Source organism: Meriones unguiculatus, chromosome 5 (assembly GCF_030254825.1).
Source record: "Meriones unguiculatus strain TT.TT164.6M chromosome 5, Bangor_MerUng_6.1, whole genome shotgun sequence".
NCBI lineage: Eukaryota > Metazoa > Chordata > Mammalia > Rodentia > Muridae > Meriones > Meriones unguiculatus.
Window position 1 is genome coordinate 15,065,516 of NC_083353.1, and position 27,242 is coordinate 15,092,757.

General features: G+C 39.3%; 1 gene segment (V, D, J or C); it reads left to right on the top strand.

Annotated features, from left to right (window-relative positions):
- The first annotated feature begins 13,571 nt into the window (after positions 1–13,571).
- Positions 13,572–14,190, top strand: LOC110544383 (Ig kappa chain V-V region L7-like). The segment is given in 2 exon segments: positions 13,572–13,638; positions 13,823–14,190. Coding segments are annotated over 2 exon segments (402 nt in total).
- The last annotated feature ends 13,052 nt before the right edge of the window (positions 14,191–27,242 follow it).

Here is a 27,242-nt window from a genome sequence, read left to right on the forward strand (position 1 = left end):
AGTTTGATATTGGCTATAGGCTTGCTGTATATTGCCTTTACTCTGTTCAGGTATGTGCCTTGTATCCCTCATCTCTCCAATACTTTAAACAGGAATGGATGTTGGTATTTATCAAATGCTTTTTCGGCATCTAATGAGATGATCATGTGGTTTTTCTCCTTCAGTTTTTTTGTGTGGTAGATAACATTGATGGATTTCTGTATATTGAACCATCTGTGCATGAAGAACCATCTGGGATGAAGCCTACTTGGTCATAGTGGATGATATCTTTGATGTGTTCTTGTATTTGGTTTGCAAGTATTTTGTTGAGTATTTTTGCATCGATGTTTATCCTGCTGCTATTTCTTAAAAATGTTTTTCAGATTTAATAATTTTTGTAGTTAGACAATGGCATAAACTTAAAGGAAACTTTTCACACTCATTTAAAAATAAAGTAATTTAAAGCATTGTTAATCCATCTGGTGCTTTCTCAGACAAATAGGAATAGCGCTTCCTCAAGATGCAGCTATACCACTCCTAGGCATATATCCAAAAGAGGCTCAAGTACACAAAAAGGACATTTGCTAAACCATGTTTGTAGCAGCTTTATTTGTAATAGCCAGAAGCTGGAAACAACCGAGGTGCTCCTCAACTGAAGAATGGATGAAGAAATAGTGGTACATCTACATAATGGTATATTACTCAGCAAAGAAAAATAAGGAAATCATGAAATTTTCAGGTAAATGGTGGGAACTGGAAAGGATCATCCTGAGTGAGCTGTCTCAGAAGCAGAAAGACACACATGGTGCATACTCACTCATGTAGTCATATAACATAGGATAAACCTACTAAAATCTGTACATCTAAAGTAACTATCAAGAAGGAGGGCCCTGACTAAAATGCTCAATCCCCATTCTGAAAGGCAAAGCGGATGGACATCAGAAGAAGAAGAAAACAGGAAACAAGTTAGTAACCTGCCACAGAGGGCCTCTGAAAGGCTCTGCCCTGCAGACTATCAAAGCAGATGCTTAGACTTATGGCCAACTGTTGGGCAGAGTGAATGGAATCTTATGAAAGAAGAGGGAAATAGTAAGATCTGGAGAGGACAGGAACTCTATAAGTAGAGCAACAGAACCAGAAAATTTGAACACAGAGATCTTTCCAGAGATTGATTCTCCAACCAAGTACCATGCATGGAGATAACCTAGAACCCCTGCACAGATGTAGCCCATGGCAATTACGTGTCCATGTGGGTTCTATAATAATGGGAAGAGGGATTGCCTCTGACATGAACTGATTGGAATGCTCCTTGATGACCTCCCCCTGAGGGGGGAATGGCCTTACCAGGCCACAGAAGATGATAACACATCCACTCCTGATGAGATCTGATAGACTAAGATCAGAAGGAAGGAGAGGGGGACCTCCCCTATCAGTGTTGTGGGGAGGGGCATCCGTGAAGAACAGGGAGGGAAGGGTTTTATGGTGGGGTACAAATTTAATAAAGTGTAATTAATTAAAAAAAGAGTTACACCAAAAAGAAAGCATTGTTAATGATCCTACTTTCAGATGCTGGTTATATTCTTTCATTTCATAATATTTTTATTGATTATTTGGGAATTTCACACCATGAATCATGATCGCACTCCCTTTTAGTACTCCCAGGTTTGCCTCGCTTCACCTGTGACTTACCCTCATCAAATGAAGATAAAATAACAGGTAAAAGTAGACTTATCAGAATCATATCTGACTTCTCAAAAGAGATTGTGAAAGCCATAAGGACCTGGGCAGATGTCATGTAGACACTAAGAGACCACATATGCCAAGCCAGATGACTATACCCAGCAAAACTTTCAAACACTATAGATGGAGAAAACAAGATGTTCCATCACAAACTAAATTTAAACAATAGCTATGAACCAACACAGCTCTACAGAAGATAGAACAAAGGAAACTTCACCCCAACGAGGTCAACTACATCCAAGAAAACACAGGATATAGATAACTTCATAACAGCAAAACCAAAAGAACACAAGCACACAAACATACTATCACTGCCAACTCCATAATAAAAAGAAGTAACACTCATTGGTCACTAATATATATCAACATCAATAGACTGAATTCTTCAATAAAGAGACACAGGCTAACAGAATGGTTGCAGAAACAGATTTCAACGTTCTGTTGCATTCAAGAAACACAGATAGATAACGAAGATCAATACTACCTCAGACTAAAGGGCTGGAAAAAGATTTTCCAAGCAAATGGGCCCAAGAAGCAAGTTAGAGTTGCCATGCTAATATCTAATAGAATAGACTTTCAACTAAAATTAATTGAAAGAGATGGATAAGGGCAGTTTATTCCCATTAAGGAAAAAATCCAACTCCCGCTTCTCAGACACAGTGCTCTCCCGGCACTGCCATCTTGGCTCCCCTTCTCTCTGCTTCTTAATTAGTTTGGCTAAATTTTTGTCTATCTTGTTGGTTTTCTCAAAGAACCAGCTCAGGGTTTTATTGATTCTTTGAATTGTTTTCTTTGTTTCTAACTCTGTGATTTCAGCTGTGAATTTGATAATTTCCAATCATCTACTCCTCTTGGGTTTGTCTGCTTCTTTTTTTTTCTGGGGCTTTTAGATGTGTTATTACTTTACTTGTATGAGATGACTCAAACTTCTTTCTGGAGGCACTTATTGCTATGAACTTTCTTCTTAGCTCTGCTTTCATTGTGTCCCATAAGTTTGGGCATTTGTGCCTTCATTTTCATTGAATTTTTGGAAGTCTCTAATTTCCTTTTTCATTTTTTTCTTACCAAGCTCTCCTTGTGTTGAGAGTGGTTCAGTTTCCATGTGTATGTAGGCTTTTTGTTATTTCTGTTGTACTGAGGTCTAGTTTTAGGCCATGGTGATCTGATACGATACAAGGGATTATTTTGATCTTCTTGTATCTGTTGAGTCTTGTTTTGTGAATGATCATATGTTCAATTTTTATGAGGGTTCCATGTGGTGATGAAAAGAAGCTATAGTCTTTTGAGTTTGGGTACAAAGTTCTGTAGGCATATATTAGGTCCATTTGATTTAGGTCATATGTAAGTGTCATTAGTTACCTATTTAGCTTCTGTTTAGATGATCTGTCCCTGGTGAGTGGAGTGCTGTAATCTCCTACTACTAAGGTGTTGGATTGATGTGTGATTTAAGCTTTAATAATGTTTCATTTATAAATGCAAGTGTTCTTGTATTTGGGGCATAGATATTCAGGATTGTGATGTCCTCCTGGTGGATATTTCTTTTGATGAAAACGAAATGCCCCTTGAAATTCTATTTTATTAGATATTAGGATAGCTACTCCAGTTTGTTTTCTGGGTCTGTTTGGTTGAAAAAACATTTTACCAGCCCTTTAAGATGTTTATTTTTGTTGCAGAAGTGTGTTTTCTGAATGCAGCAGAATGTTGGTTTCTTTTTCCACAACAATTCTGTTAGTCTGTGTCTTTTTATTGGAGAGTTGAGGCTGTTGATGTTGATAGATAATAGGCACCAATACATGTTAGTTCCATTTATTTTGGAGTTGGTGGTGTTACTGTGTTATAATGCTTTTTTTCTTTTAATTTTTTGTTGTGAAGTTATGTATATCCTGTGTTTTCTTGGGTGTAGTTGATTTCGTTGGCTTGGAAGTTTTCTTATAGTGTCTTTTGTGGGGCTGTGTAGATATTGTTTAAGTTTAGTTTTATCATAGAATATTTTATTTTCTTCACTTATGTTGATTAAAATCTTTGCTGTAGTTGTCTGGGTTAGCATCTGTGGTCTCTTAGAGTCTGTATGACATCTGCCCAGGCCCTTCTGGCTTTCATAGCTTCTGTTAAGAAGTCTGGTATGATTCTGAAAGGTCTATCTTTATATGTTACTTGGCCTTTTTCCCTTGCTGCTTTTACTATATTTTCTCTGTTCTTTAGATTTATTGTTTTGACTCTTTTGTGATGTGAGGAGTTTCTTTTCTGGTCTAGACTATTTGGTGTTCTGTAGACCTCTTGTATGTTAATGGACATCTCTCTCTTTACATTGGCAACATTTTCTAGAAAATATTGTCTTGACTTTGGAGCCCTGAATCTTCTTTTTTGTCTACTCCTATTATTCTTAGATTTCTTCTTTTCATGTCATCCTTGATTTCTTAGATATTATATGTTTGGAAGTTTTCGTATTTTACCTTTTCTTTGAGCGATGTATCAATTTCTGCAATTGTTTCTTCAGCACCTGAGATTCTCTTTTCCATATCTTGTATTCTGTTGGTGGTGCTTACCTTTGTTGTCCCTGATCTTTTCCTTAAGTTCTCCAGCTCCAGGGTTTTCTCTGTTTGTGTTTTCTTTATTAATTCTGATTCTGTTTTCATGCCTTGCACCATTTCCTTCATCTGTTTGAATGTGGATTGCTGTCTCTCTATGATGGTCTCTCTTTTTTTGTTCATTTCCTCTCTATATGCCAGTAATTTTATCTCTACTTGTGTCTCCATTTGTTTGGCTGTATTTTACTGTATTTCTTTGAGAGCTTTTTTTCCCTCTTTATGTTCCTTTAATAAGTGGATAAGCATAGCTTCAAAATAATTTTCCTGTGTTCCTGATGAAGTAGCATATCCATTGATTTTGGGGGTTGCTGATGAAGCCATGATGCCCTGATTTTTGTTGGATATGCTCTTATGTCAACCTCTATCTATCTGTTTGTTCCTGGAGTCTGTACTTCAAACTAGGTCCATATGTCTCTGGTGTTTGGAATATTCTTCAAGAAGATATGAGAGGTCCACTGGTTTGAGAGTGGATGTTGGTGTTTCTGATCCTTGGGACAAGAAGATAAACTCAGTTCAGTTATAATCAAAAGATTTATTGATTACTGTCAGCAGGATAACCATCTCCAAGATTAACTTGGGGTTGCCATGTGAAGGCGGGTGTGAGGAAAGTATTTTTAAAGGAGAGAATTACGGTAGGACCTTGAATGTCTGTACAAGCCATGCACGAGCCTGTCTGTCAAGATTAGGTAGTTAAGGCAACATCAAAAGAGTCCTTGACTATGTGTATGAGTAGCTTACAGAAGCCAAAATGTAGTAGGTCATATCATAACAAGTAGATGGTCATGTCTGTACATTTCTGGGTGGGGGAAGGTCACAGAGTCAGGGTTATGGGAAAGTTATTTTCAGGGACTGTAGTCAGAGAAAAACAGCCAATGGGTACCAAGATGGATGCCCAGCATAAAAATAGAGTTTCTTTAGCCATCATCATAATTTCATGAAAAATATAAGAAGAATTTGTGTGGCTTGAATGAGATACTTCCCCTCCCCAATAGGCTTATATATTTGAATTGTCTTGTTTTGCACTTGGTGGACTGTTTAGCAAGGAGTAGGAGGTTTGACTTTGTTGGAGAGGTGTGGCCTTGTTGGAAGAGATGTGTCATTTGGAGTGGGCTTTGAAGTTTAAAAACCCACAAAGAGTGTCTCACTTGGCTGCTGCCTGTGGATCAGGATATAAGTCTTAGCAACCATTCCTGCCTGCCTGCCACCATGCTCTGGCCATGATGGCCATGGACTAACCTTCTGCAACTGTGAGCAAGCCCTCAGTTAAATGCTTTCTTCTGTATGATATTTCAGCATAGCAATGTTAACCTTAAGTAAGTCAGCTTTATGAAAATAACTCTTTGTTATATACCCAGTGATTGTGAGCACAGTCAGTCAGCTAGTCAGGCTGGTGTGTGGTCTGGGGAGCCTACAGGCCAGTTGTACATTAGCAAACAATGACCTCTTAGGAGTCAGTCTTGGCAAATGCACACAGTCAAGATCATATTGTAAGGTTGTGTGTTCTTAAACCACTTGGTAGTGGTTTTAGAGTGGAATGGACTCCCCTGGATGCCACCCATATGCTAATGTCCTTATTCACACCCAGAAACCTAATGAGGAGTATGTTTTCAGTAGCATTTTCTGGCTAGCATGGTTTTCTAGATGTACGAGGCTGGGGATGATGAACTTGATTAGAATATTGATTGTGCATCTTCTGAAATTTGTGTGACATTAGACAAATTCCTTAACTTCCCCAAACCTCAATTTCCTACCAAGGAATTTGCTTTGGTTGTAAAGTTTCAAGGGGTATCCCCAAATTCATAATTCAGATGAATATTACTTAATATAATATTAAAAGATAATTCAGTGTTTTACATTGTGAATAAGGTAATGTTGGTTAAGGACTTTTTTTTTTCAGGTAAAACTATTATTTCTGTGACATAAATGGAACCCCTAGAGGCCAAGTAAGGAAAACTGACCAAACTCAAACACTATTAAACAGTATTAAATCATAAAACAAAACTGTATTTAATATAATATCAAGCAGTATAATTCATACTTGGTAGATTTATTTCCATCAATATTTATACTGCTAGTAAAAAAATTTTTTTTGGAACCCTGGCTCAGAGGTAGCCCATTGCAGTTCAGTGTCCATGTGGGTTCATAGTAATAGGGACAGAGACTGTCTCTGACAAGAACTGATTGGCCTGCTCTTTGATCATGTCCCCCTGAGGGGGGAGCAGCCTTACGAGGCCACAGAGGAAATCTCCTTCTTGATTAGTCTCTTTAGGGGTGCAGATTTTAGTAGGTTTATCCTATATTATATATCTATATAAGTGAGTATAAACTGTATGTGTCTTTCTGCTTCTGAGACAGCTCACTCAGTATGATCCTTTCCAGGTCCCACCATTTACCTGCAAATTTCATGATTTCCTTGTTTTTCATTGCTGAGTAGTATTCCATTGTGTAGATGTACCACAATTTCTGCATCCATTCTTCAGTTGAGGGGCATCTGGGTTGTTTCCAGCTTCTGGCTACAAATAAAGCTGCTACAAACATGGTTGAGCAAATGTCCTTATTGTGTACTTGAGCCTCTTTTGGATATATGCCTTGGAGTGGTATGGCTGGATCTCAGGGAAGCTCTATTCCTAGTTGTCTGAGAAAGCGCCAGATTGATTTCCAGAGTGGTTGTACAAGTTTACATTCCCACCAGCAGTGGAGGAGGGTTCCCCTTTCTCCACAACCTCTCCAGCATGTGTTTTCACTTGAGTTTTTGATCTTGGCCATTCTGATGGGTATATGGTGAATTCTCAGGGTGTTTCGATTTGCATTTCCCTGATGGCTAATGAGGTTGAGCATTTCTTTAAGTGTTTCTCTGAACCTTAAATGACTTTCAAAATTGGAGGAAAACATGGAGTTAGCCAATTGGCATGGAGCACGTCTTGCCCCTGGGGGCAATGGTTTCCTGAACATACTCAGACCTCGGACACCACCACTGCTAGTTCTAGAACTGACGCAGGATGTTCCAACGAGGGGTTAAGGCTTCTCATAATATTTCCTATAAGCCCACACCTGTTTGTCTATATCCCCCATTTTTATTCATTATTAGCCAGATAGAGCCAAGTAATTGTGGTAATGATACTTGCTTTTTTGCCCAATGCTGGAATGCTAGTAAATTTAGGTATGCCCTGGTTACTCGCATGCCTCACTGGGTGCCTGTGCCCATTGATGCCCCTCACGCTATGACTCTCTTCAGACAGAAAAGGGATCTTGGAACTACAGCCACCATTGTTACTACCATCTCATTGACGGCTGTTGGAGCTACCACCAGGGCATTAGCCATGAGTCATACTGGGCAGACTGCTCAGACCCTGAATAATCATTTAGCCAATGTAGCTCATGCCTTAGTTGTACATAAAGGAATTAATGCTCAACTAAAAGGAAGCTTGATGGTGTTCAATCAGAGGATTGACCTCTTGCAGGAGCAAATAGATACCCTATGGCAAATCGCTCAACCTGGCTGTCAATGAAAGTATGCTGGACTTTGTGTCACTAGCATACAACATGAGAATTTTTCCTGTGCTGCAAATCTGTCTAAACAATTGTCGAGCTATATTTTAGGTAATTGGACTGGAGAATTCGATACTACGATGGAGCAGCTGAGAGTGGCCATTGTCACAGTAAATTCTACCAGAGTGGACGCAGGACTAGCCGCAGGATTATCATCATGGATTGCTGCAGCCATGAATCATCTGAAGGAATGGGCAGGCATGGGAGCGTTAGCAGGCCTTCTGGTGTTGGTCTCCTTGGTTTGCCTGTGGTATATATGCAAGATTAGAGTCTCACAACAGTGTGATGCAGCCATGATCATTCAGGCCTTTACAGCCATTGAAGCAGGACATTCTCCCCAAACATGGTTGGATACCATAAAAAGCTAAAATGATACGCTTAGGATGCGAGGCTAAGCACTGCTCTCAGGGTCAGCCGCTTTGGACCCAGAGAAGAGCATGTCTGATTGCATGCGGGTTGATGCCCCAGGTCCCGCCTCTGAGAAAAAGGTATCGGACGGTCTGATGCTCTTTGGGTGGATGACACCTAAATGAACATCTGTACAAAGTCCCAACTTATTTCTAATATCAGAGATCAGACCTCTACTCTTGCCTGATGCGTCTAAAACAAAAAGGGGGAACTGTAGAGAGCTGCGGAATGCTATGCCTTAAAGATGGAGCTGGTTTCAGCCTTCCACCTTCCCGATGGTGAGTGCTCTCTGTCACGAAAAAAAAAAAATTGGGGAAGAGAGCTAAACAGAGAATTCTTTTTTTTTTTTTTTTTCAATGCTGTTTATTCAGGAACATTGAACAATCCTCGGACCCCGGGAAAAGCCAGCCCACAGCTTAAATAGCCTCTGGGTAGCCAACCCAGGCGTGCCACGGGGGCAATGCAGATAGGTCCACATACATGGAAGCAAGCCAGATCCTCGGCCTTAGCCAAATGTGGAGTTGTTCGTGACAGAGAGCACTCACCATCGGGAAGGTGGAAGGCGGAAACCAGCTCCATCTTTAAGGCATAGCATTCCGCAGGTCTCTACAGTTCCCCCTTTTTGTTTTAGATGCATCAGGCAAGAGTAGAGGTCTGATCTCTGATATTAGAAATAAATTGGGACTTTGTACCGATGTTCGTTTGGGTGTCATCCACCCAAAGAGCATCAGACCCGTCCGATACCTTTTTCTCAGAGGCGGGACCTGGGGCATCAACTCGCATGCAACCAGACATGCTCTTCTCTGGGTCCAAAGCGGCTGACCCTGAGAGCAGTGCTTAGCCTCGCATCCTAAGCGTATCATTTTAGCTTTTTATGGTATCCAACCATGCTTGGGGAGAATGTCCTGCTTCAATGGCTGTAAAGGCCTGAATGATCATGGCTGCATCACACTGTTGTGAGACTCTAATCTTGCATATATACCACAGGCAAACCAAGGAGACCAACACCAGAAGGCCTGCTAACGCTCCCATGCCCGCCCATTCCTTCAGATGATTCATGGCTGCAGCAATCCATGTTGATAATCCTGTGGCTAGTCCTGTGTCCACTCCGGTAGAATTTACTGTGACAATGGCCACTCTCAGCTGCTCCATCGTAGTATCGAATTCTCCAGTCCCAATTACCTAAAATATAGCTCGCAGACCCTGAATAATCATTTAGCCAATGTAGCTCATGCCTTAGTTGTACATAAAGGAATTAATGCTCAACTAAAAGGAAGCTTGATGGTGTTCAATCAGAGGATTGACCTCTTGCAGGAGCAAATTGATACCCTATGGCAAATCGCTCAACCTGGCTGTCAATGAAAGTATGCTGGACTTTGTGTCACTAGCATACAACATGAGAATTTTTCCTGCGCTGCAAATCTGTCTAAACAATTGTCTCTTCCCCAATTTTTAGTTGAATTACTTGATTTGCTGCTTTTCAACTTTTTCACTTCTTTATATATACAGGATATTAGCTGTCTGTCAGTAAGAGGGTTGGTGAAGATTCTTTCCCAATTTGTAGGCATTCCTTTTGTTTTGATGACAGTGTTCTTTGCTTTACAGAAGTTTTTCAGTTTGATGAGGTCCCATTTATTGACTGTGGCTCTTAGAGCCTGTGCTGTTGGTGTTCTGTTTAGGAAGTTGTCTCCTGTACCAATGAGTTCTAGTTTCTTCCCCACTTTTTCTTCTAACTGATTTCATGTGTCTAGTTTTATGTTGATGTCTTTGATCCACTTGGACTTTAGTTTTTTTGTAGGGTGATAAGTATGGATCTATTTGCATTTTTCTAAATGTTGATATGCAGTTAGAACAGCACCATTTGTTGAAGGTTCTATGTTTTTTCCATTGTATGGTTTTAGCGTCTTTGTCAAAGATCAAGTGTGATTCTTAAAACTGCAATATGTGGTAAGTTAAGTCCAAAATGGTATAGGAGTAGTATCTTAGGAACATGGATAGGAATATCAGTCAAAACATTTTTTTATCACATGCCTCACCACTACCAACAATCCTGATATAAAATATTAGATTAGAAGTGATTGTAACTTATGGTCACATCTATATACTACAATTTGTGGAATTCTAAGTATACAACTAATTGTGTGCATGAATTAAAACACTGTTATAGAGCTTGGAGCTAACATTATTTCCACTGGTTACCTCTAGGAGGAGCTATGAACTGTAGGCTTCTTCTGGGGGAGACTAGAGTGGAGCAGTTTGTGGAGGAAACAGGTGGAAGTAGAGATCCTCCCTAGCCATTTCTGCAGCATAGAGGGTCACCATCAGCTGCAAAATCAGTGGTATCTGCACAGCTCTCACAACCATCTGTTTAGCCTGACTTCATCAAAAGCAGAGAAAGGCTACTCATTTGCTCACCTGGGTAACTCCCAGGCATCTAGACTGCTCCTGGATCTAGGGCAGAGTTCAGTTTCAGCACCATCAGCATCCAGACTGAAGATGTGTCAATTTGTTACTGTGAAGGCTGTTGCAGTCTCCTCTTCAACGCATTAGCCTGCAATACAGACATCTTTAGAGCTCAGCCTGACAACCAGTGTCTGAACCAGAAACCTTTTATCTCTACACAGCCTGGTAAGCACTCTCCTCTCTGTCCAAGGATCATTGAACCTTATCTTACTCAAGTAGACTTGAAAGTCTAGGAGAGCATTCAAGGGCCAATGTGTCCTTTAATTTTCTATGGGATGCACTACTTTGAGTCAAGATTAAATAATTATTTTCCACTTCTTTTGCCTATCTTGATAATATGGTTTTAAAGGTGATTTGACACAAAATATTCTCATTATTAGGGCTATGTTCATTAACAGAATAATTCATTTGGAAACAATTTAAAAATGTTTTTTTCATGTGTTATCCACACTCTTTAAGTATAGGTAATCTTTAAATTCCAGTAATGCCCTCATTTTTCTTTATATTTTCTTCTGATATTACCTACGAATAAATTTTAACTACGTATAAAATTTCTTTATGTCTGAGTTTTTTGGTAAAACCTAAAGTACTTATAATAACCATGAGGAATTTTGTTACATAAATGTACACTGGAGCTAGGCAGGAATACATCAAATTTGTGGCAGACCCTGAATAAGTAAACAAAGAAATTGATGAACATTCACCTGTCTATATTCCACAGTCTCCATGTGTTCTGCATATGGACAGAACACACGTGGGCAGCAGCAGAACCTCAGAGAGCATCTGCTTACCCATCCTGCCCCTTATCCTGTGATTGTTGAAATATTAATTGTATTTTCATATACTCATTACACAAAATACTGGATTTTATATAAGCAAATATCTTTCGAGATTAGGTCACATAACCATATGTATACCCAGTACTGATGAGATTTTATGTCAAATTGACACACAAACTGAAATTGTGTCAAATGAAGGGACAACCTTCATTTGAGAAAATGCCTTAGTACTACTGAACTTGGGGCAAGTTGCAGGGAATTTTCTTAATTAGTAATTGATGGGGTAGAATGCAGTCCATTGTAGGTGATGCAGCCATTCATGGTGACCCTGGGTTCCTCAACAGAGCAACCTGAGCAAGCCACGAGGAGGAATCCAGTGCGCAGCACTCCTCCATTGCCTCTGATCAGCTTCTGCCTCTGGGTTCCTTCTCTGTTTGAATCTCAGCCCTGACTTCCCTCAAGGATGGACTGTTACCTGGAAGTGTAAGGAGAATAAATTTTCCCATTCTTTCAAGTTGCTTTTGCTCATGTTTTATCAAAGCAACAGTAATCCCAAATAAGACACATCCTTTACCATCCTCTTTCTCTTTATTTCCTGCTTCATTTACTACAAGTTCCTTATCTCACTGAGTTTACCATCTATTAACCTACTACAGTTGTGTTCATGTTTATATATTCATGTTTAAATTATAAGAGTTATAAATCACAGGTACATGTAATTCTTTTCCTTCTAAGCCATATGTCTCCTCTGCCTCGTTGTCATGGGTCACATTCCACTCTAAATTCTCCCTATCTGCTCTTAAATGTAGAGACCTGGATATCTCACTCAATACTAAAGAAGTACAATTGTTCATTGATAGATTCTATTTTCCAGGTTTTTATCTCATATTTATGAGTAAACACAACATGTAAGGAATGGGGAACTCAAGGCCCAATATAAGCAATATGCTAACTAATGCCATCCTTTCATTCTGTAAAATCAAACTGATCAACTGCTTTTGGAGGCCACGGATATAGGAGGGTATTACAGTGTTATAAGACCATTATAAGAAATTTTATAAGTGTTATAAAATTTCTCATGTTGTGTGTGTGTCTTCTTTCAGGTATAATATCCTCTTTATGGACTCTCCCTTATCATCAGTTATTTTTCTATTGTTGTAATAAACAACATGACCAAAGCAACTTTTAAGAAAGTCATCATTGGGGCTTTCAAAGATTAGAATCTATGATAGAAGAATGAAGGCAGCAGGCGGCAGTCCTAGTAGTAGCTGGAGCCGAACTCAGGGCTCACATTTCCAACTCTATGTGTGTGTGTGTGTGTGTGTGTATAGATATGTATGTATGTATGTATATATGTATGTGTACCATGTGTGTGCCATTACTGGAATTATAGATGTCTGCGAATCATAAAAGAACAGCTTGGAATCAAACCTTAGTCTCTTACAATAGAAAAAAATATTCTTAACAACTGACCTGACACTCTACCCCTAAACCTTTCTGTTTTAATATTTGTACTCTTTTATGTTTTCCAGTCCTCATTCCTCTCCACATTTACCATACCTCTCCAATCCAGATTTCCCTTTCCTTCTCTGTATCCTCTCCTTTCTTTCTTTTTCCACCTCATCTTCTCCATTCCCTTTCATTCTCTCCTTTATTCTGTTTCCTTTTCCATTTTTTCCCGCTGTTGTTGATCAGAATGTTTATTATTTCCTTAGGATTGTTTTCAAAAGTTTTCTGGTATTATTTCTGTCAAATTGACTTGGTCTTAAGGTCTTTGGTTTTTAATGGAAGACTGTCATAAGTGCATCTCAGTATTTCCAGTTTGAGAGTTCTAAGTTGGTCCTTGAGCTTCTATCTTGACTTCCCCCCCCTTCCACCCCCAGTGATTGCTTATTTTCTTGGATGATCATTTTTGCTGTAGATTTAACCTGGATACTCTGACACCCGAGAAACCAGGCTATTTCCTTTCTTATTTGATGGCTACTTTGCATAAGTCCCTACAAGCCAGCCCATCTGCTCATATTTTATAAACCAGGCCTTTGCAGTGAGAACTGAAAAGCATCAGACAGGCAGTGGCACAAAGATGGAGTCACAGACCCAGGTCTTCATATTCCTGCTCCTCTGGATGTCTGGTGAGACATTAAAGACTGTTGGAATATCATCAAAGTAATTCATTTGTAGAGAAACAGCTATTTACTATTGGAATCCAATAGTATGCAGGCAATGCCATTGGAAAAGACATTTTTGATCCTAACATTTGCATCAGTAATTCATTTTGTGTATATGTGAATACTCATTGTCTCTTTCTGATTGCAGGTGCTGAAGGGGACATTGTGATTACCCAGTCTCCTGAAATCATGTCCACATCTGTAGGAGACAGGATCACCTTAAACTGCAAATCTAGTCAGAATGTGGGTAGCTATGTACATTGGTACCAACAGAAACCAGGGCAGCCTCCTAAACTGCTAATCTCCTATGCATCCCATCGATACACTGGCTTCCCTAATCGCTTCACAGGGAGTGGATCTGAGACAGATTTCACTCTCAGCATTCGTGATGTTCAGGCTGAAGACCTGGCAGATTACTACTGTCAGCAGAGTAAGAGCTATCCTCCCACAGTGCTTCAGCCTCCAACACAAACCTCCTCTAGAGTCTCAGCAGCTGCCTAGACTACACACAGCCCTGGGCCTGTGCACTTCCCCTTCTGCCTGAGATCTGCTATGCATGACTAATTGATGAAATGTTCAGCAGAAAATTAATAAAGAGGTGGCCTCCATTCTTGTATAGTGTTGGCAATACAGGTGTGTATAGATAAAAAGCGAGAAGCTAAGTTAAGAGATTTAGAAGTTGTGGTGTTGCACTGAGGGGATACAGTACAAGCAAGAAGCACCGGTGAAGTTTACAGTGTCATGCTGGCTTTACATATGTCCATGTAATGCCTTCAGGATAGGATGAATCTGTCTAAAATAGGACAGAATTTGAAATCATTTACAAAGAATACAGCATCATGAGTTTATTAGTTTAGATTAAGAATTCTCAAGCTTTCATAAGTTAAATCTATGAAAAATATTGTCCATTTCATTTAGATTTTCAAATTTTGTGGTGTATAGGCTCTTGAAGTCAGACCTACTGATTCTTTTAATTTCCTCAGTGTCTGTCATGATGTCCCCATTTTTGTTTATGATTTTGCTGATTTGGATAGTGTCTCCCTCTGCCTTTTAGTTAGTTTGTCTAAAGATTCTTCTATCAAAAGGTATCGGATGGGTCTGATGCTCTTTGGGTGGATGACACCTAAATGAACATCGGTACAAAGTCCCAATTTATTTCTAATATCAGAGACCAGACCTCTACTCTTGCCTGATGCGTCTAAAACAAAAAGGGGGAACTGTAGAGAGCTGCGGAATGCTATGCCTTAAAGATGGAGCTGGTTTCTGCCTTCCACCTTCCCGATGGTGAGTGCTCTCTGTCACAAACAATTCCACATTTGGCTAAGGCTGAGGATCTGGCTTGCTTCCATGTATGTTGATCTATCTGCATTGCCCACGTGGCACGCCTGGGTTGGCTACCCAGAGGCTATTTAAGCTGTGGGCTGGCTTTCTCCAGGGTCCGAGGATTGTTCAAGGTTCCTGAATAAGCTGCATTGAAAAAAAAAAAAAAAGATTCTTCTATCTTGTTGATTTTCTCAAAGAACCAGCTCTTGGTCTCATTTAGTCTCTGAATTGGTTTTTTTTTCATATAATAAACACTTAATTACTGCAAGTATAGATGGCTGTATAAATATGAAAGCCCAGGATTGCATTATCAGCACACAGAAAGATGAGGAACTCTGGGCAACTGCTCATGTGTTATGGTTTGGTCTATATGTCTGTGTCTACTGCATATATGCATCTGATATTTATTTATTCATTACTGTTTATTCACTTTGTTTCTCAGCTATGTCCATTTCCCTCATCTTCTCCAAATCCCACCTTCCCTTCCTCTTCTTCTCCCATGCCCCTCCCTCAGTTCACTGATAGGATTGGACCTTCTCCTCTTTCATCTGACCCTATCCTATCAGGTCTCATCAGGCCTGGCTGCATTGTCTTATTCTGTGGCCTGCTATGGCTGTTCCCCATCCCCTCATGAGAAGGTGAACAATGAACCAGCCACTGAGTTCACGCCCTCCTGCCCTTATTAGGGAACCCACTTGTAGCCTGAGCTCTCATGGGCTACATCTCTGCAGGGGTTTTAGTTTATCTCCATGCATGGTCCTTGGTTGGGTTGTCAGTCTCAGAAAAAACCCCTTGATTTTTTTGGTTCTCTTGTTCTGCACTTTTTTGTCAAACAGTTTTAGTGTGTCTGGTGTTCTGTTGAGGTCTTTGAACCATTTGGAATTTAGTTTTGTGCAGGGTGATGAGTGTGCATCTATTTGCATTCTTCTATATGTCGATAGCCAGTTGGACCATCAGAATTTGTTGAAGATTCTATCTTTTTTTCCATTGTATGTTTTATTATTCTTTGTCCAAAATCAGGTGTCCATTGGTATGTGGGTTTATTTCAGGGTCTTCTATTCAATTCCGTTGACCGACCATTCTGTTTCTATTCCAGTTCCATGCAGTTTTTATTAGGCTGGTCTATGGTACAGCTTGAGATCAAGAATAGAGATACCTCCAGGCGTTCTTTTATTGTATAGATTTGTTTTAGCTCTTCTGGGTTTCTTGTTATTCCTTATAATGTTGAGAATTTTTCTCTCAAGGTCTGAGAGAATTGTGTTGGTAATTTGATGGGACTTGCATTGAATCTGTAGACTACTTTTGATAAGATGGCAATTTTTGCTAAGCTAATTCTGCTAAGCCAATAGCATGGAAATTCTTCCATCTTCTGATAGGTTCTTCAATTTCTTTCTTCAGAGACTTGAAGTTATTTTGATTTGCTTGGTTAGAGTTACAGCAAGATACTCTATGTCTTTTGTGTCCTTTGTGAAGGGTGTTGTTTCCCTAATTTCTTTCTCAGCCCATTTGTCTTTTGTATACAGGATGACACTTGATATTTGACTTAATTTTGTGTACAGCCACTTTGCTCAAGGTGTTTTTCATCTGTAAGATTTCCCCGGTAGTATTTTGGTGTGACCTGTCCTTTGTAGAGAATGGGGTTTTGAAGTCTCCAACTATTAATGAATGGGGATCTATGTGTGGCTTCAATTTTATTAATGTTTCTTTTACAAATGTGGTGCTCTTGTATTTTGGGCATAGATGTTCAGAACTGTGATGTCTTCTTGGTGGAATTTTCCTTTGATAACTATGAATGACCTTCCCTTTCTCTTTTGATTAATTTCCTTAGAAAATATATTTTATTAGATATTAGAATGGCTTGCTTCTTGGATCCATTTGCTTGGAAAACTGTCTTCCAGCCCTTTACTCTCAGTTAATGTCTATCTTTGTGACTTAGGTGTGTTTCTTGTATGAAACAGATTTTTGGATCTTGTTTATGTATCCATTCTGTTAGTCTGTGTCTTTTTCTTAAAGAGCTGAGTCCATTGATGTTGAGGGAGATTAATGACCAGTGTCTGTCAGATCCTTTCATATTGATGTTGACTGTGGTAGTGTGTTTGTGTTCTTGCCTACTTTCAGTTTTTCTGTAGTGAGGTCATTCGTTTCTTTTGTTTTTCTGAATGTAGTTTGCTTTCCTGGGTTGTATTTTTCCTTCTAGTATTTTCTGTAACACTGGATTTGTGGGTAGGTATTGTTTAAATTTGTTTTTGTCATTGAATATCTTGTTTTCTTCATCTTTGAGTACTGAGAGTTTTGCTGCTCTGACATCAATGTTCTCTTAGTGTCTGCATGATATCTGTCCAGGCCCTTCTGGCTTTCATAGTCTCTGTTGAGAAGTCAGATATGATTCTGAGTTTTGCCATTATATGTTACTTGGCATTTTCCCTTGCAGCTGTCATTATTATTATTATTTTGTTCTGTATACTTACTGTTTTGAATATTATGTGGCAGGAAGATTTTCTTTTCTGGTCTAAGTTATTAAGTGTTCTGTGGGCCTCTTGTGTTCTTGTAGGCCTCTCCATTAAGTTGGAAAACTTATCTTCTATGATTTTGTTGAAAATATTTTCTGCACCTTGGAGCAGGGAATCTTTTTCCTCTATTCATATTATTGTCTTTTCACATTGTCTTAGATTTCTGGGACAGTCTGTGTCAGAAAAATTTTCAGATTTAACATTTTCTTTGATGGATACATCGATTTCTTCTATTGTATGTGCCACACCTGAGATTCTTTCTTTCATCTCTTGTATTTTATTGGTTATGCTTACCTTTGTAGTTCCTGTTTTATTCCCTAAGTTCTTTCTCTCCATGATTTCCTCCCTTTGTGTTTTCTTTAAGTTTTCCAATTCTATCTTCAGATCTTGTGCGATTTTGTTGATTTCTTCACCTGTCTGACTGTCCTTCAGTTCCTTCAGCTGTTTATGTTAACATTCCTCTGTTTTTTTTAAATTTCTTTCAGTGATTTAATTATTTCTGAGACTCATACCAAACCTTCGGCAGAGTGTAGAGAATCATATGAAAGAAGGGGGAGTTAGTATGACTTAGAGAGGACAGGAGCTCCACAGAGACAAAATATATAAGGGCATGGGGGCTCTCTATGGGACTGTTTCTTCTGGTCGGGATCTCCTGAGTGGCAAAGAGCTTCACTGGGCAGGATTTCTGGAAGGGTGGGCACTCCATGTGGCGGGATCTCCAGAGGTGGGGAAGGGGCCACTCTGCCCATTGGGAGCTCAGCAAGAGGGTGCTTGGCATGGCGGGGGCTCCTCGGACATGTGCTCTTAGGGATGGTGTTCAGTGGGCTCTCCACCCTGGCTGAGGAGCTAAAAGCCCCTCTTCTGCTTCTCAGTCACCAGGCCGCGAGAGAATTTTGTGCTCAGCTCACTGGTGCTGTGTGTAGGCTCCCCTGAGGTGGAGGGAGGCCCAGACAAGGGGAGCGCCCCTCTCCATCCCCAGAGAAGTCTGAGCCTGATATGAATCTATAAGTGTTCTCTGCTTCTCTGGTGTCCCCTCTCCTTCAGAAAGCCAAAACATCTAAATTCTGGCTTTGATTGTCCCTCCAGTCTCCAATTTTGGAGATTCCGGTCCTCTGCCTCTCTAAAAATGCGTGCTATTCACTGCCATCTTGGGTCACGTTGGTTTTTGATCTTAGCCATTTTGATGGGTGTAAGATGGATTCTCAGCATCATCTTGATTTGCATTCCCCTGATGATTAAGGATGCTGAACAGTTATTTAAGTGTTTCTCAGCCATTAGGCATTCCTTTGTTGAGAATTCTCAGTTTATTTCTGTACCACGATTTTAACTGGATTACTTTGTTTGTTGGTTTTAATTTTTTCATTTCATTATACATTTTATTTATTAACTTTCTTTTGGATAAGGGTTGGTGAAGATGTTTGCCCGTTCTGATAGCTACCTTTTAGTCCTTTTGAAAGTGTCCTTTGCCTTGTAGAAGCTTTTCAGGTTCATGAGGTTCCATTTATTGTTGGTTTTAGTTCCTGAGTTGTTGTTGTTGTGTTTATGAATGTGCCAAGGAGATCAAGGCTCTTCCCTAATTTTTCTTTTGACAGATTAGTGTGTTATGTTTGATGTTAAGGTCTTTGATCCACTTGGACTTGGGTTTTGTGCAGTGTGATAATCATGGATCCAATTGCAATCTTCTACATGCAGACATCCAGTTAGTCAAGCAGCATTTGTTGAAGAGGCTTTTTTCTTTCCATTGCTTTCTTTTGCCTTCTTTGTAAAAAATTAAGTTTTTATAGGTGTGTGGGTTTATTTCTGGATCTTCAGTTTTATTCCTTTGATCAAGTAGTTTGTTTCTATGTGAATATCACACAGGTTTTATTACTATTGCTCTGAAATTACTGTTACTACTATTATTACTATTGATTGAAATCAGGGATGTTTGTACTTCTAGAAATTTGTTTTTTGTACAGGATAATTTTAACAATTCTGTTTTTTGTTTATTATTCATAAATTACAGGATGTAATGCTACAATCTCCGGACCCAAATAAGCTATATAAAAAGGAGGTATTAAGGGAGGATGCTTGAATTTCACTCAGAAGGGGAAATAAAATAGTCACTGTATGCAGATGGAGTGAGCAAACTGGGTAGGAGAGGGAAATTGTTAGCGAGCATGCATGGGGATTAGTAGAAGTAGAACAGGGCAGATAGGCCTGGGTCAGAGAAAAGAAAACAGAGAAAGGTGGCATATCTGAGATATTCCAGAGGTCTGGCATAGGGGAGAGTCCAGGAAGCTTATGGGGTCAGCCTACCTGAGGCTTCTAGCATATGGAGCCTCAAGTGACTACCGTCTGTAGATAGGCAAGACTTCCAGTGGAGGGATAAGAACACAAACCTACCCACAAAATCTTTGACTCAAAATATTTTCTTCCTAGAAGATGTTCAGGGACTAAGACCGAGCACAAACTGAGAAAATGGCCAACTAAAGACTGGGCCTACTTGAGATCCAGCCCATGGGGGAGAATCAGTCCATGACTCTATGAATGTTACTCTGCTATGCTTGTAGACAGGAGCCTAGCAGAACTCCCCTGTTCAGCTTTCCAGATGCAGAGACCCACAACCCAACATTGCTCTGTGTGTCCTATGGAAGAAATGAGGGAATGACTGAGGGAACCAGAGTGGTAAAAGACTCCACAGGAAGATCTATAGTGTCAACTAATGTGAACAATGGGTGCACAGAGACTGAACCATAAGCATAAGATCAAGCAGGGACTGGACCTAGGCTCCTGCACATGTGTAAGAGATGCACAGGTTTGTCTTTGTGTGGTTCCCACAACAAGTGGAGCAAGGGCCTTCTGTTTTTGATACCTGCCTTTGGATCTTACTCCTGTAACTTGGATGCTGTGTCTGGTCTCATTGGGAGAGGATGTGTCTAGTTCTGCATCAACTTAATGTGCCAAGATGGGTTGGTAACCATGGAGGACTAACTCCTCCTCTGAGGTAAAGGGGAAGGAAAGATGTGTAAGAAGGGTGAATGTGTGGTGGGCTGTGAGGAGAGGAAGGGTGCTGTGATTAAGATGTAAAGTGAATATATAAATGAATGGAGAAACAAATCAAAACAAAACAAAAGACCATTTCATTCCTGATATATTTTTTTTCGATGGATTATGGATTCTAGGGAGAAGGTTAGCAACCTAAACAGGAAAATATCACTTAAACTATGTATAGCTTTTACAGCTATTTTTTTTTTTGAGGATTTTATTTTTTTTCTTTTTTCTTTTTTTTTCTTTTTTTCCCTTTTTTAAATTTTTCATCAATTACACTTTATTCATTCTGCATCCCCCCATAAGCCCGTCCCTCCTCCCCTCCCAATCCCACCCTTCCTCCTCCCTCTGCTTGCATGCCACTCCCCAAGTCCACTGATAGGGGAGGGTCTCCTCTCCTTTCTGATCTTAGTCTGTCAGTTCACATCAAAAGTGGCTGCATTGTCCTCTACTATGGCCTGGTAAGGCTGCTCCCCCCCAGAGGGAGGTGATCAAAGAGCAGGCCAATCAGATTATGTCAGAGGCAGTCCCTCTTCACATTACTATGTAACCCAATTGGACTCTGAACTGCCCTGGGCTACATCTGTGCAGGGGTTCTGGGTTATCTCCGTGAATAGTCCTTGGTTGGAGTATGAGTCTCTGGGAAGTTCCCTATGTTCAAATTTTCTTGTTCTGTTGCTCTCCTTGTGGAGACCCTGTCCTCTCCAGCTCTTACTATTTCCCATTTCTTACCTAAAATTCCATTCACTCTGCCCAACAGTTGCCCATCAGGCTCAGCATCTGCTTTGATAGTCTGAAGGGCAGAGGCTTTCAGAGGCCTTCTGTGGTAGGTTCCTAGGTTGTTTCCATTTACAGCTATTTTTAATTAGATATTTAATAATTTGTTTTTTTATGACTTTTCCAGACACCCATTACTGTTATGTTACTCTCTGATCTCTTTCTATATTTTTCTCACTCCCACCTAGCTAAAGCACTTAATTTTCTTTAAGTAGCTTATGCAATTCTATCCTCCTATCTGTTGCTTTTTTTCCTCAGAAGATTTATGCATTTGCATTATGAGTACTCTTCTATATGTATGCATGCCAGAAGAAGGCAAAGGATTCCCTATAGATGGTTGTGAGTTGCCATAAAATTGAACTCAGAACCTGTAGAAGAGCAGACAGTGCTCTGAGCCACTGAGCCATCTTTCTAGCTTTTACTTTTACCTTCATAGTTTCTGCAGTTACTCTGAGTTATATACTTGAATTTCCATTTGGAGCTATGAGTTTTCAATGAGAAAGAACATGTGCCATTTGTTTTTCTCGGTGTAGGTTACCTCCAGCAATATGATCTTTATTTGTTCCTTGTATTATCTTCCAATGTCATTTTTCTTTAAAGCTGAATAATATTACACACTGTGTATGTGCAACATTGTATTTATCCCTCTGTCAGTTAAATGACATTCAGGTTATTTCCAGTGAACATGACTGAGCAAGGATCTGTGTATTAAGAGAGTTCTTTGGACATATGGGAGGAACAGAATAGTTGGGTCACATGTAGATTTATTCAGTAGCCTTGTTTGGTTCTCCTCACTGATTTCCAGAGTGAGTAGCCTAGTTTGCAATCCCGGTGACAGTGGGTAAGGGTTTCCTTTTCCCCATATTCTCTCCAGTATTTGAGGTCAATTGTTTCATTGATCATTGTCACTCTGTCTGGAGTAAGAGGAAATCTCAAAACTGTTTTTGATTTGCATTTCTTTAATTGTTAGGCATGATAAAGTTAAAAGATAGCCATTGTTATTTCTACTTTTGAGAAGTCTCTGTTTCCATCACAAGCCAATTTTTTGAGTGAACTATTTGGGTTTAATTGTTATCTTTTTAACTCTTTGTTTTTTGAGCTCTTTGTTTTGGATATTAATACTCTGTTAGGCGTTTAGATGGCAAAGGTTCTCTCTTTGTGGGCTTCTTAACTCAGTGGATGTTTTCTTTAGCAGTCTAGGAATGTTTTAGTTTTAAGCCTTTTTAATTGTTGATTTTAATTTTTCGGCAAGTGCATTCCTATTCAGAACTCCTTTTCTTTACCTATGTCATGTATGATATTGTTGATCTTTTTTTTCTAGCAGTTTCAGGTTTTGAAGTTTAAGTGTTTGATCCATGTGAAGTTAGTTTTGTGAAAGGTGATATATATGGGTTTAATTTTAGTCTGACACAAATACACACACACACACACACACACACACACACACACACACACAAGGAGATAGTTGGTAAAGTTTAGAGGTTTTATTGTGGTTCAAGTTGCCTGAAATCAGCTTGTGTCGTTCACTTTATTTAATTAATGAATGTACTTAAAATTTTGTTCACTTAAACATATGACATCTGGGAAAATTCTATGTATGTTAAAGTCACATGCAACTAATAGGCCTATTAGGGTAGTACGATACAACTTTTTATTACTTCGTATTTTTTGAGATTATATTTAACATCATTTACTTCTTCCCTTTTCTTCCTATGAACTATTCCATACACCACTCTTTCCTATTTTTTAAAAAGAAAGGCCTCTTTTTCTTTAATTTTGTTATCTATCTATCTATCTATCTATCTATCTATCTATCTATCTATCATAGCTCTTCTGTCTGCTTAATGTTGCTTATGTGTATATTTTCAGCACTGACCATCTGGTATTAGACACTCAATTTGTGTGCTTTTCCCTAGAGAATGCTCTCTCAATTAAGCATTCCTTAGTTGTCTGTAGTACTTTGTATAAGGTTGAGGCCTAGTGGTATTTCTCCCAATAATGTTAGCATGCCCATTGTTTTTATTCTTGTTCAGCTTGTGTTTATGCAGTCATGTTGAGGAGACATTATAGGAGTAGCTTCTGAGCACGCTAGCCTCATAACAACCTCATGATCCACTGCTCCTACAATATTTCTTATCAATGTTAGCTTTAGGTGAGGGAGTTGTTTGGTTTAGATTTTCATTGGGACATGGCTTGATGACTCTGCACTTTGATTGGTTGTGCTTTTCTATTGTGTTTTCCATCTGCTGCAAAGACTATAGTAGTTAAACACTTTTATGGTCTTTGATGTGTTTGTGACTAGTATACTGTAGAATATCCAAATAAAATTTATAACATGTACTAGCATGCTAGCTTCTCCCAGAATTTTTAGCCTGGAGGCTATGGAACAGGAAATGCAAAGCTAATTGCTTCACATTGTTCCTCTTGTTATTAAGTTTTACTTTAATTTGTAGTCATTTTTTATGTTTCTTTCAACTCCTCAATGCTCAATATCCTTTATTTTTTTAAATAGTGTTTTTTTTTCATTTTTTTTAGGGTTCTAGGCATTCATATACATTGTACTGATCATGTCTGTATACCACTGTCTTGTTCCAACTCCTCCCTATTCCATTCTCCTTCCAGGTTTATGCCCCTTTTGTTTATTATTGACAATTCCCCCTGTCTGTTTAGTGCTGTCCAGATAGTCAGGTCACCACCCATGAAGGCATGAGAAATCTTCCTCCAAAGGGGAGTGACTCTCCCTCTCTCAGCAGAAATCAACTACCAATTTATCAGCTTACAATAATTTTGACTGACTTAATCATGTGAGGTAACAACAGCTACTATGAGTTAATGTTTGCAATAGCCATGTTATGTTCAGAATGCAGTATTATTTTTTACTCAGCTATAAAGTAAAAGGGGATATGAAATTTTAAAATGAGTGGATGAAATAAAAAAAAAATTATGTTGAGTCCATCAAGATCCCAGAAGACATACCCCACATGTAAAATCCTCTCATATGAGGGTCCTAGCTTCAAACTTTTATATTCTGTGTTATCAGGGAGTGCACATAGCTTCTAGAAAACTAGAAATGGGCTTTTGGTGGAACATCCATTTAGGGAAGGAAAAGAGTAGCATATAGGTTAAATGAAAGTAAAAAAGAAGATGGTAGAGGCAGAAAGGTTCTGGTAAGTATTAGAGGGAAGCAATAGGGAAATGAAGGGCAGATATAGGCCTACCCCTAGCAAGGTGTAGATGAAGAAGCTACTTGTAAACCTTTTCCAATCACAGTTAAAAATATGAGGGTATAATATAACACATGTGATATAAAAAATCAAGGATGGGGAAATACTTAGAGATAAATGTTTAAGTGGAACTGAGAAACAAAATATTAGGGAAGGGAGTGGTAGGGTTGGGTCATCGAAAATATTAATTCTAATAGTCTGCACATTAATTAAAATATGTTTAAAATTGGAGTTTTCAAGAAGTAGCCCAATTTAGTGAGTGAGACTTCTCTCAGACAACATGGGTTATTAAAGAAGAATCTCAGTGCCAGGAATGGGTTACCTCACTAGCAATTACTGTCCTAGACTGTGCCTGCACAGCAAGCAGCTGGTGGAACCTCAGAACTGGCTTACAGTGTCTGGTTGGTCTGTAAGCTGCAGCCCAGCTGCCTTTGAGTCACCAGATCCTCTGCATTTGCAACTTGAGTGCCCCTTCCCCCAACTACAGCTTCCACTTGAGGCACCAGTGTCTCTTCAGCAACTACCTGAGACACCTGAGCCCTGCCCTTCAAGGAAGCCATCCCTGAGAGCCCTGCCTTCTGAAACACCCACCCCAGCATGGCTGCTTCCAAAACACCAGCACCCATTGGTGTTTCCCTGGACTTCTCTTGTTATTATGAATAGAACTCCACACACCACAGAGAGGCAGATCCAGTCATAGGTCCATTTTCAAGTAACAAACAAGTAAGGCTATGGACACCCAGATGATTAAAGGCCAGTATAAGAACACAATTCACAAAAACTAGGACATCATGGCTTCATTAGAAATCCTAAAAACAATGGATATTCTAAAGCAGCTGAAACACAGGAAAATGAATCAAGATCAATGATTATGCAGTTATTAGAGGCATATAAATAAGAAACAAATAAATGTCTAAAGAGATACGAGAAAATACACCCTAACAGAAGCCTCCAAGAACATACAGGAAACCACAATCAAACAGGTGAATGAAATGCAGAAAACAATTCAAGAACTGAAAACAGAATTAGAATAAATAAAGAAAACAAACTAGAAAACCCTGGACATAGAAAACTTAGGGAACAGATCAAGCACTAAAGAGGAAAGTATCAAAAACAGAATACAAGAGATTGATGAGATTCTCTCAGGTGTGGAAGATACAACTGAAAAAAAAATCAATGCATGTCTCAAAGAAAAATTAAATCAGAAAAGTTCCTGACACAAAACATCCAAGAATTCAAGGACGCCATGAAAAGGCAATAAAACAAGATGAAAAAAGAAGATTCCAGACTCCAAGTTACAGGGGGGATACAAAATGAATAAAGTGTAATTAATAAAGAATTTTAAAAAAGAGAGAGGAGAATATTTCTTTTCTGAATGTTGGTGCCCTTATATTTGGGGCATAGATGTTCAGGATTTTGATGTCCTCCTGGGAAATTTTTCTTTGATGAGGATGAACTGTTCTTCTCCATCTCTTTTGATTAATTAAAGTTGAAAGTCTATTTTATTAGATATTAGCATGGCAACTCCAACTTGCTTCTTGGCCCCGTTTGTTTGGAAAAGCTTTTTCCAGCCTTTTAGTCTGAGGTAGTATTGACCCCTGTTGCTGAGCTGTGTTTCTTGAATATAACCAGAACATTGTAATCTGTTTCTGCAAGCATTCTGTTAGCCTGTGTCTTTTTATTGACAAGTTCATTCCATTGATGTTGACAGATATTAGTGACCAATGAGTGTTAATTCCTTTTATTGTGGAGTTGGTGGTGATAGTATGTTTATGTGCTTCTTCTGTAGCCTGGTAAGGGTGCTTCCCTCTCAGGGCGAGGTAATTAAAGAGCAGGCAAATCAGTTCATGTCAGAGACAGTCCCTGTTCCTATTACTATGGAACCCACTTGGACACTGAACTGCCATGGGCTATATCTGTGAAGGGGTCCTAGGTTATCTCCATGCATGGTCCTTGTTTGGAGTATCAGTCTCTGGAAAGACCCCTGTGCTCAGATTTTTTGGTTCTGTTGCTCTTCTTGTGGAGTTCCTGTCCTCTCCAGATCTTACTGTTTTCCACTTCTTTCATAAGATTCCCTGCACTCAGCTCAAAGGTTGCCCATAAGTCTGAGCATCTGCTTTGATAGTCTGCAGGGCAGAGACTTTCAGAGGTCTTTTGTTTCAGGCTCCTGACTTGTTCCCTCTTTTCTCCTTCTTCTGATGTCCATCCTCTTTGCATTTCTGGATGGGGATTGAGCATTTTAGCAAGAGTCCTCCCTCTTGATTAGTTTCTTTTGGTGTACAGATTTTAGTAGGTTTATCCTATATGATATGTCTATGTGAGTGAGTATATACCATGTGTGTCTTTCTGCTTCTGGGATAGCTCATTCAGGATGATCTTTTCCAGTTGCCACCATCTACCTGCAAATTTCATGATTTCCTTTTTTTTTATTGCTGAGTAATATTCTATTGAGTAGATGTACCATACTTTCTGTATCTCTTCCTTCATTGTGGGACATCTGGGATGTTTCCAGGTTCTGGCTGTTACAAATCAAGCTGCTACAAACATGGTTGAGCTAATGTCCTTATTGTGTACTTGAGCCTCTTTTGGGTATATGCCTAGGAATGGTATAGCTGTATACCATTGAGGAAGCTCTATTTCTAGTTGTCTGAAGAAGCTCCAGATTGCTTTCCAGAGTGGTTGTACAAGTTTACATTCCCACCAG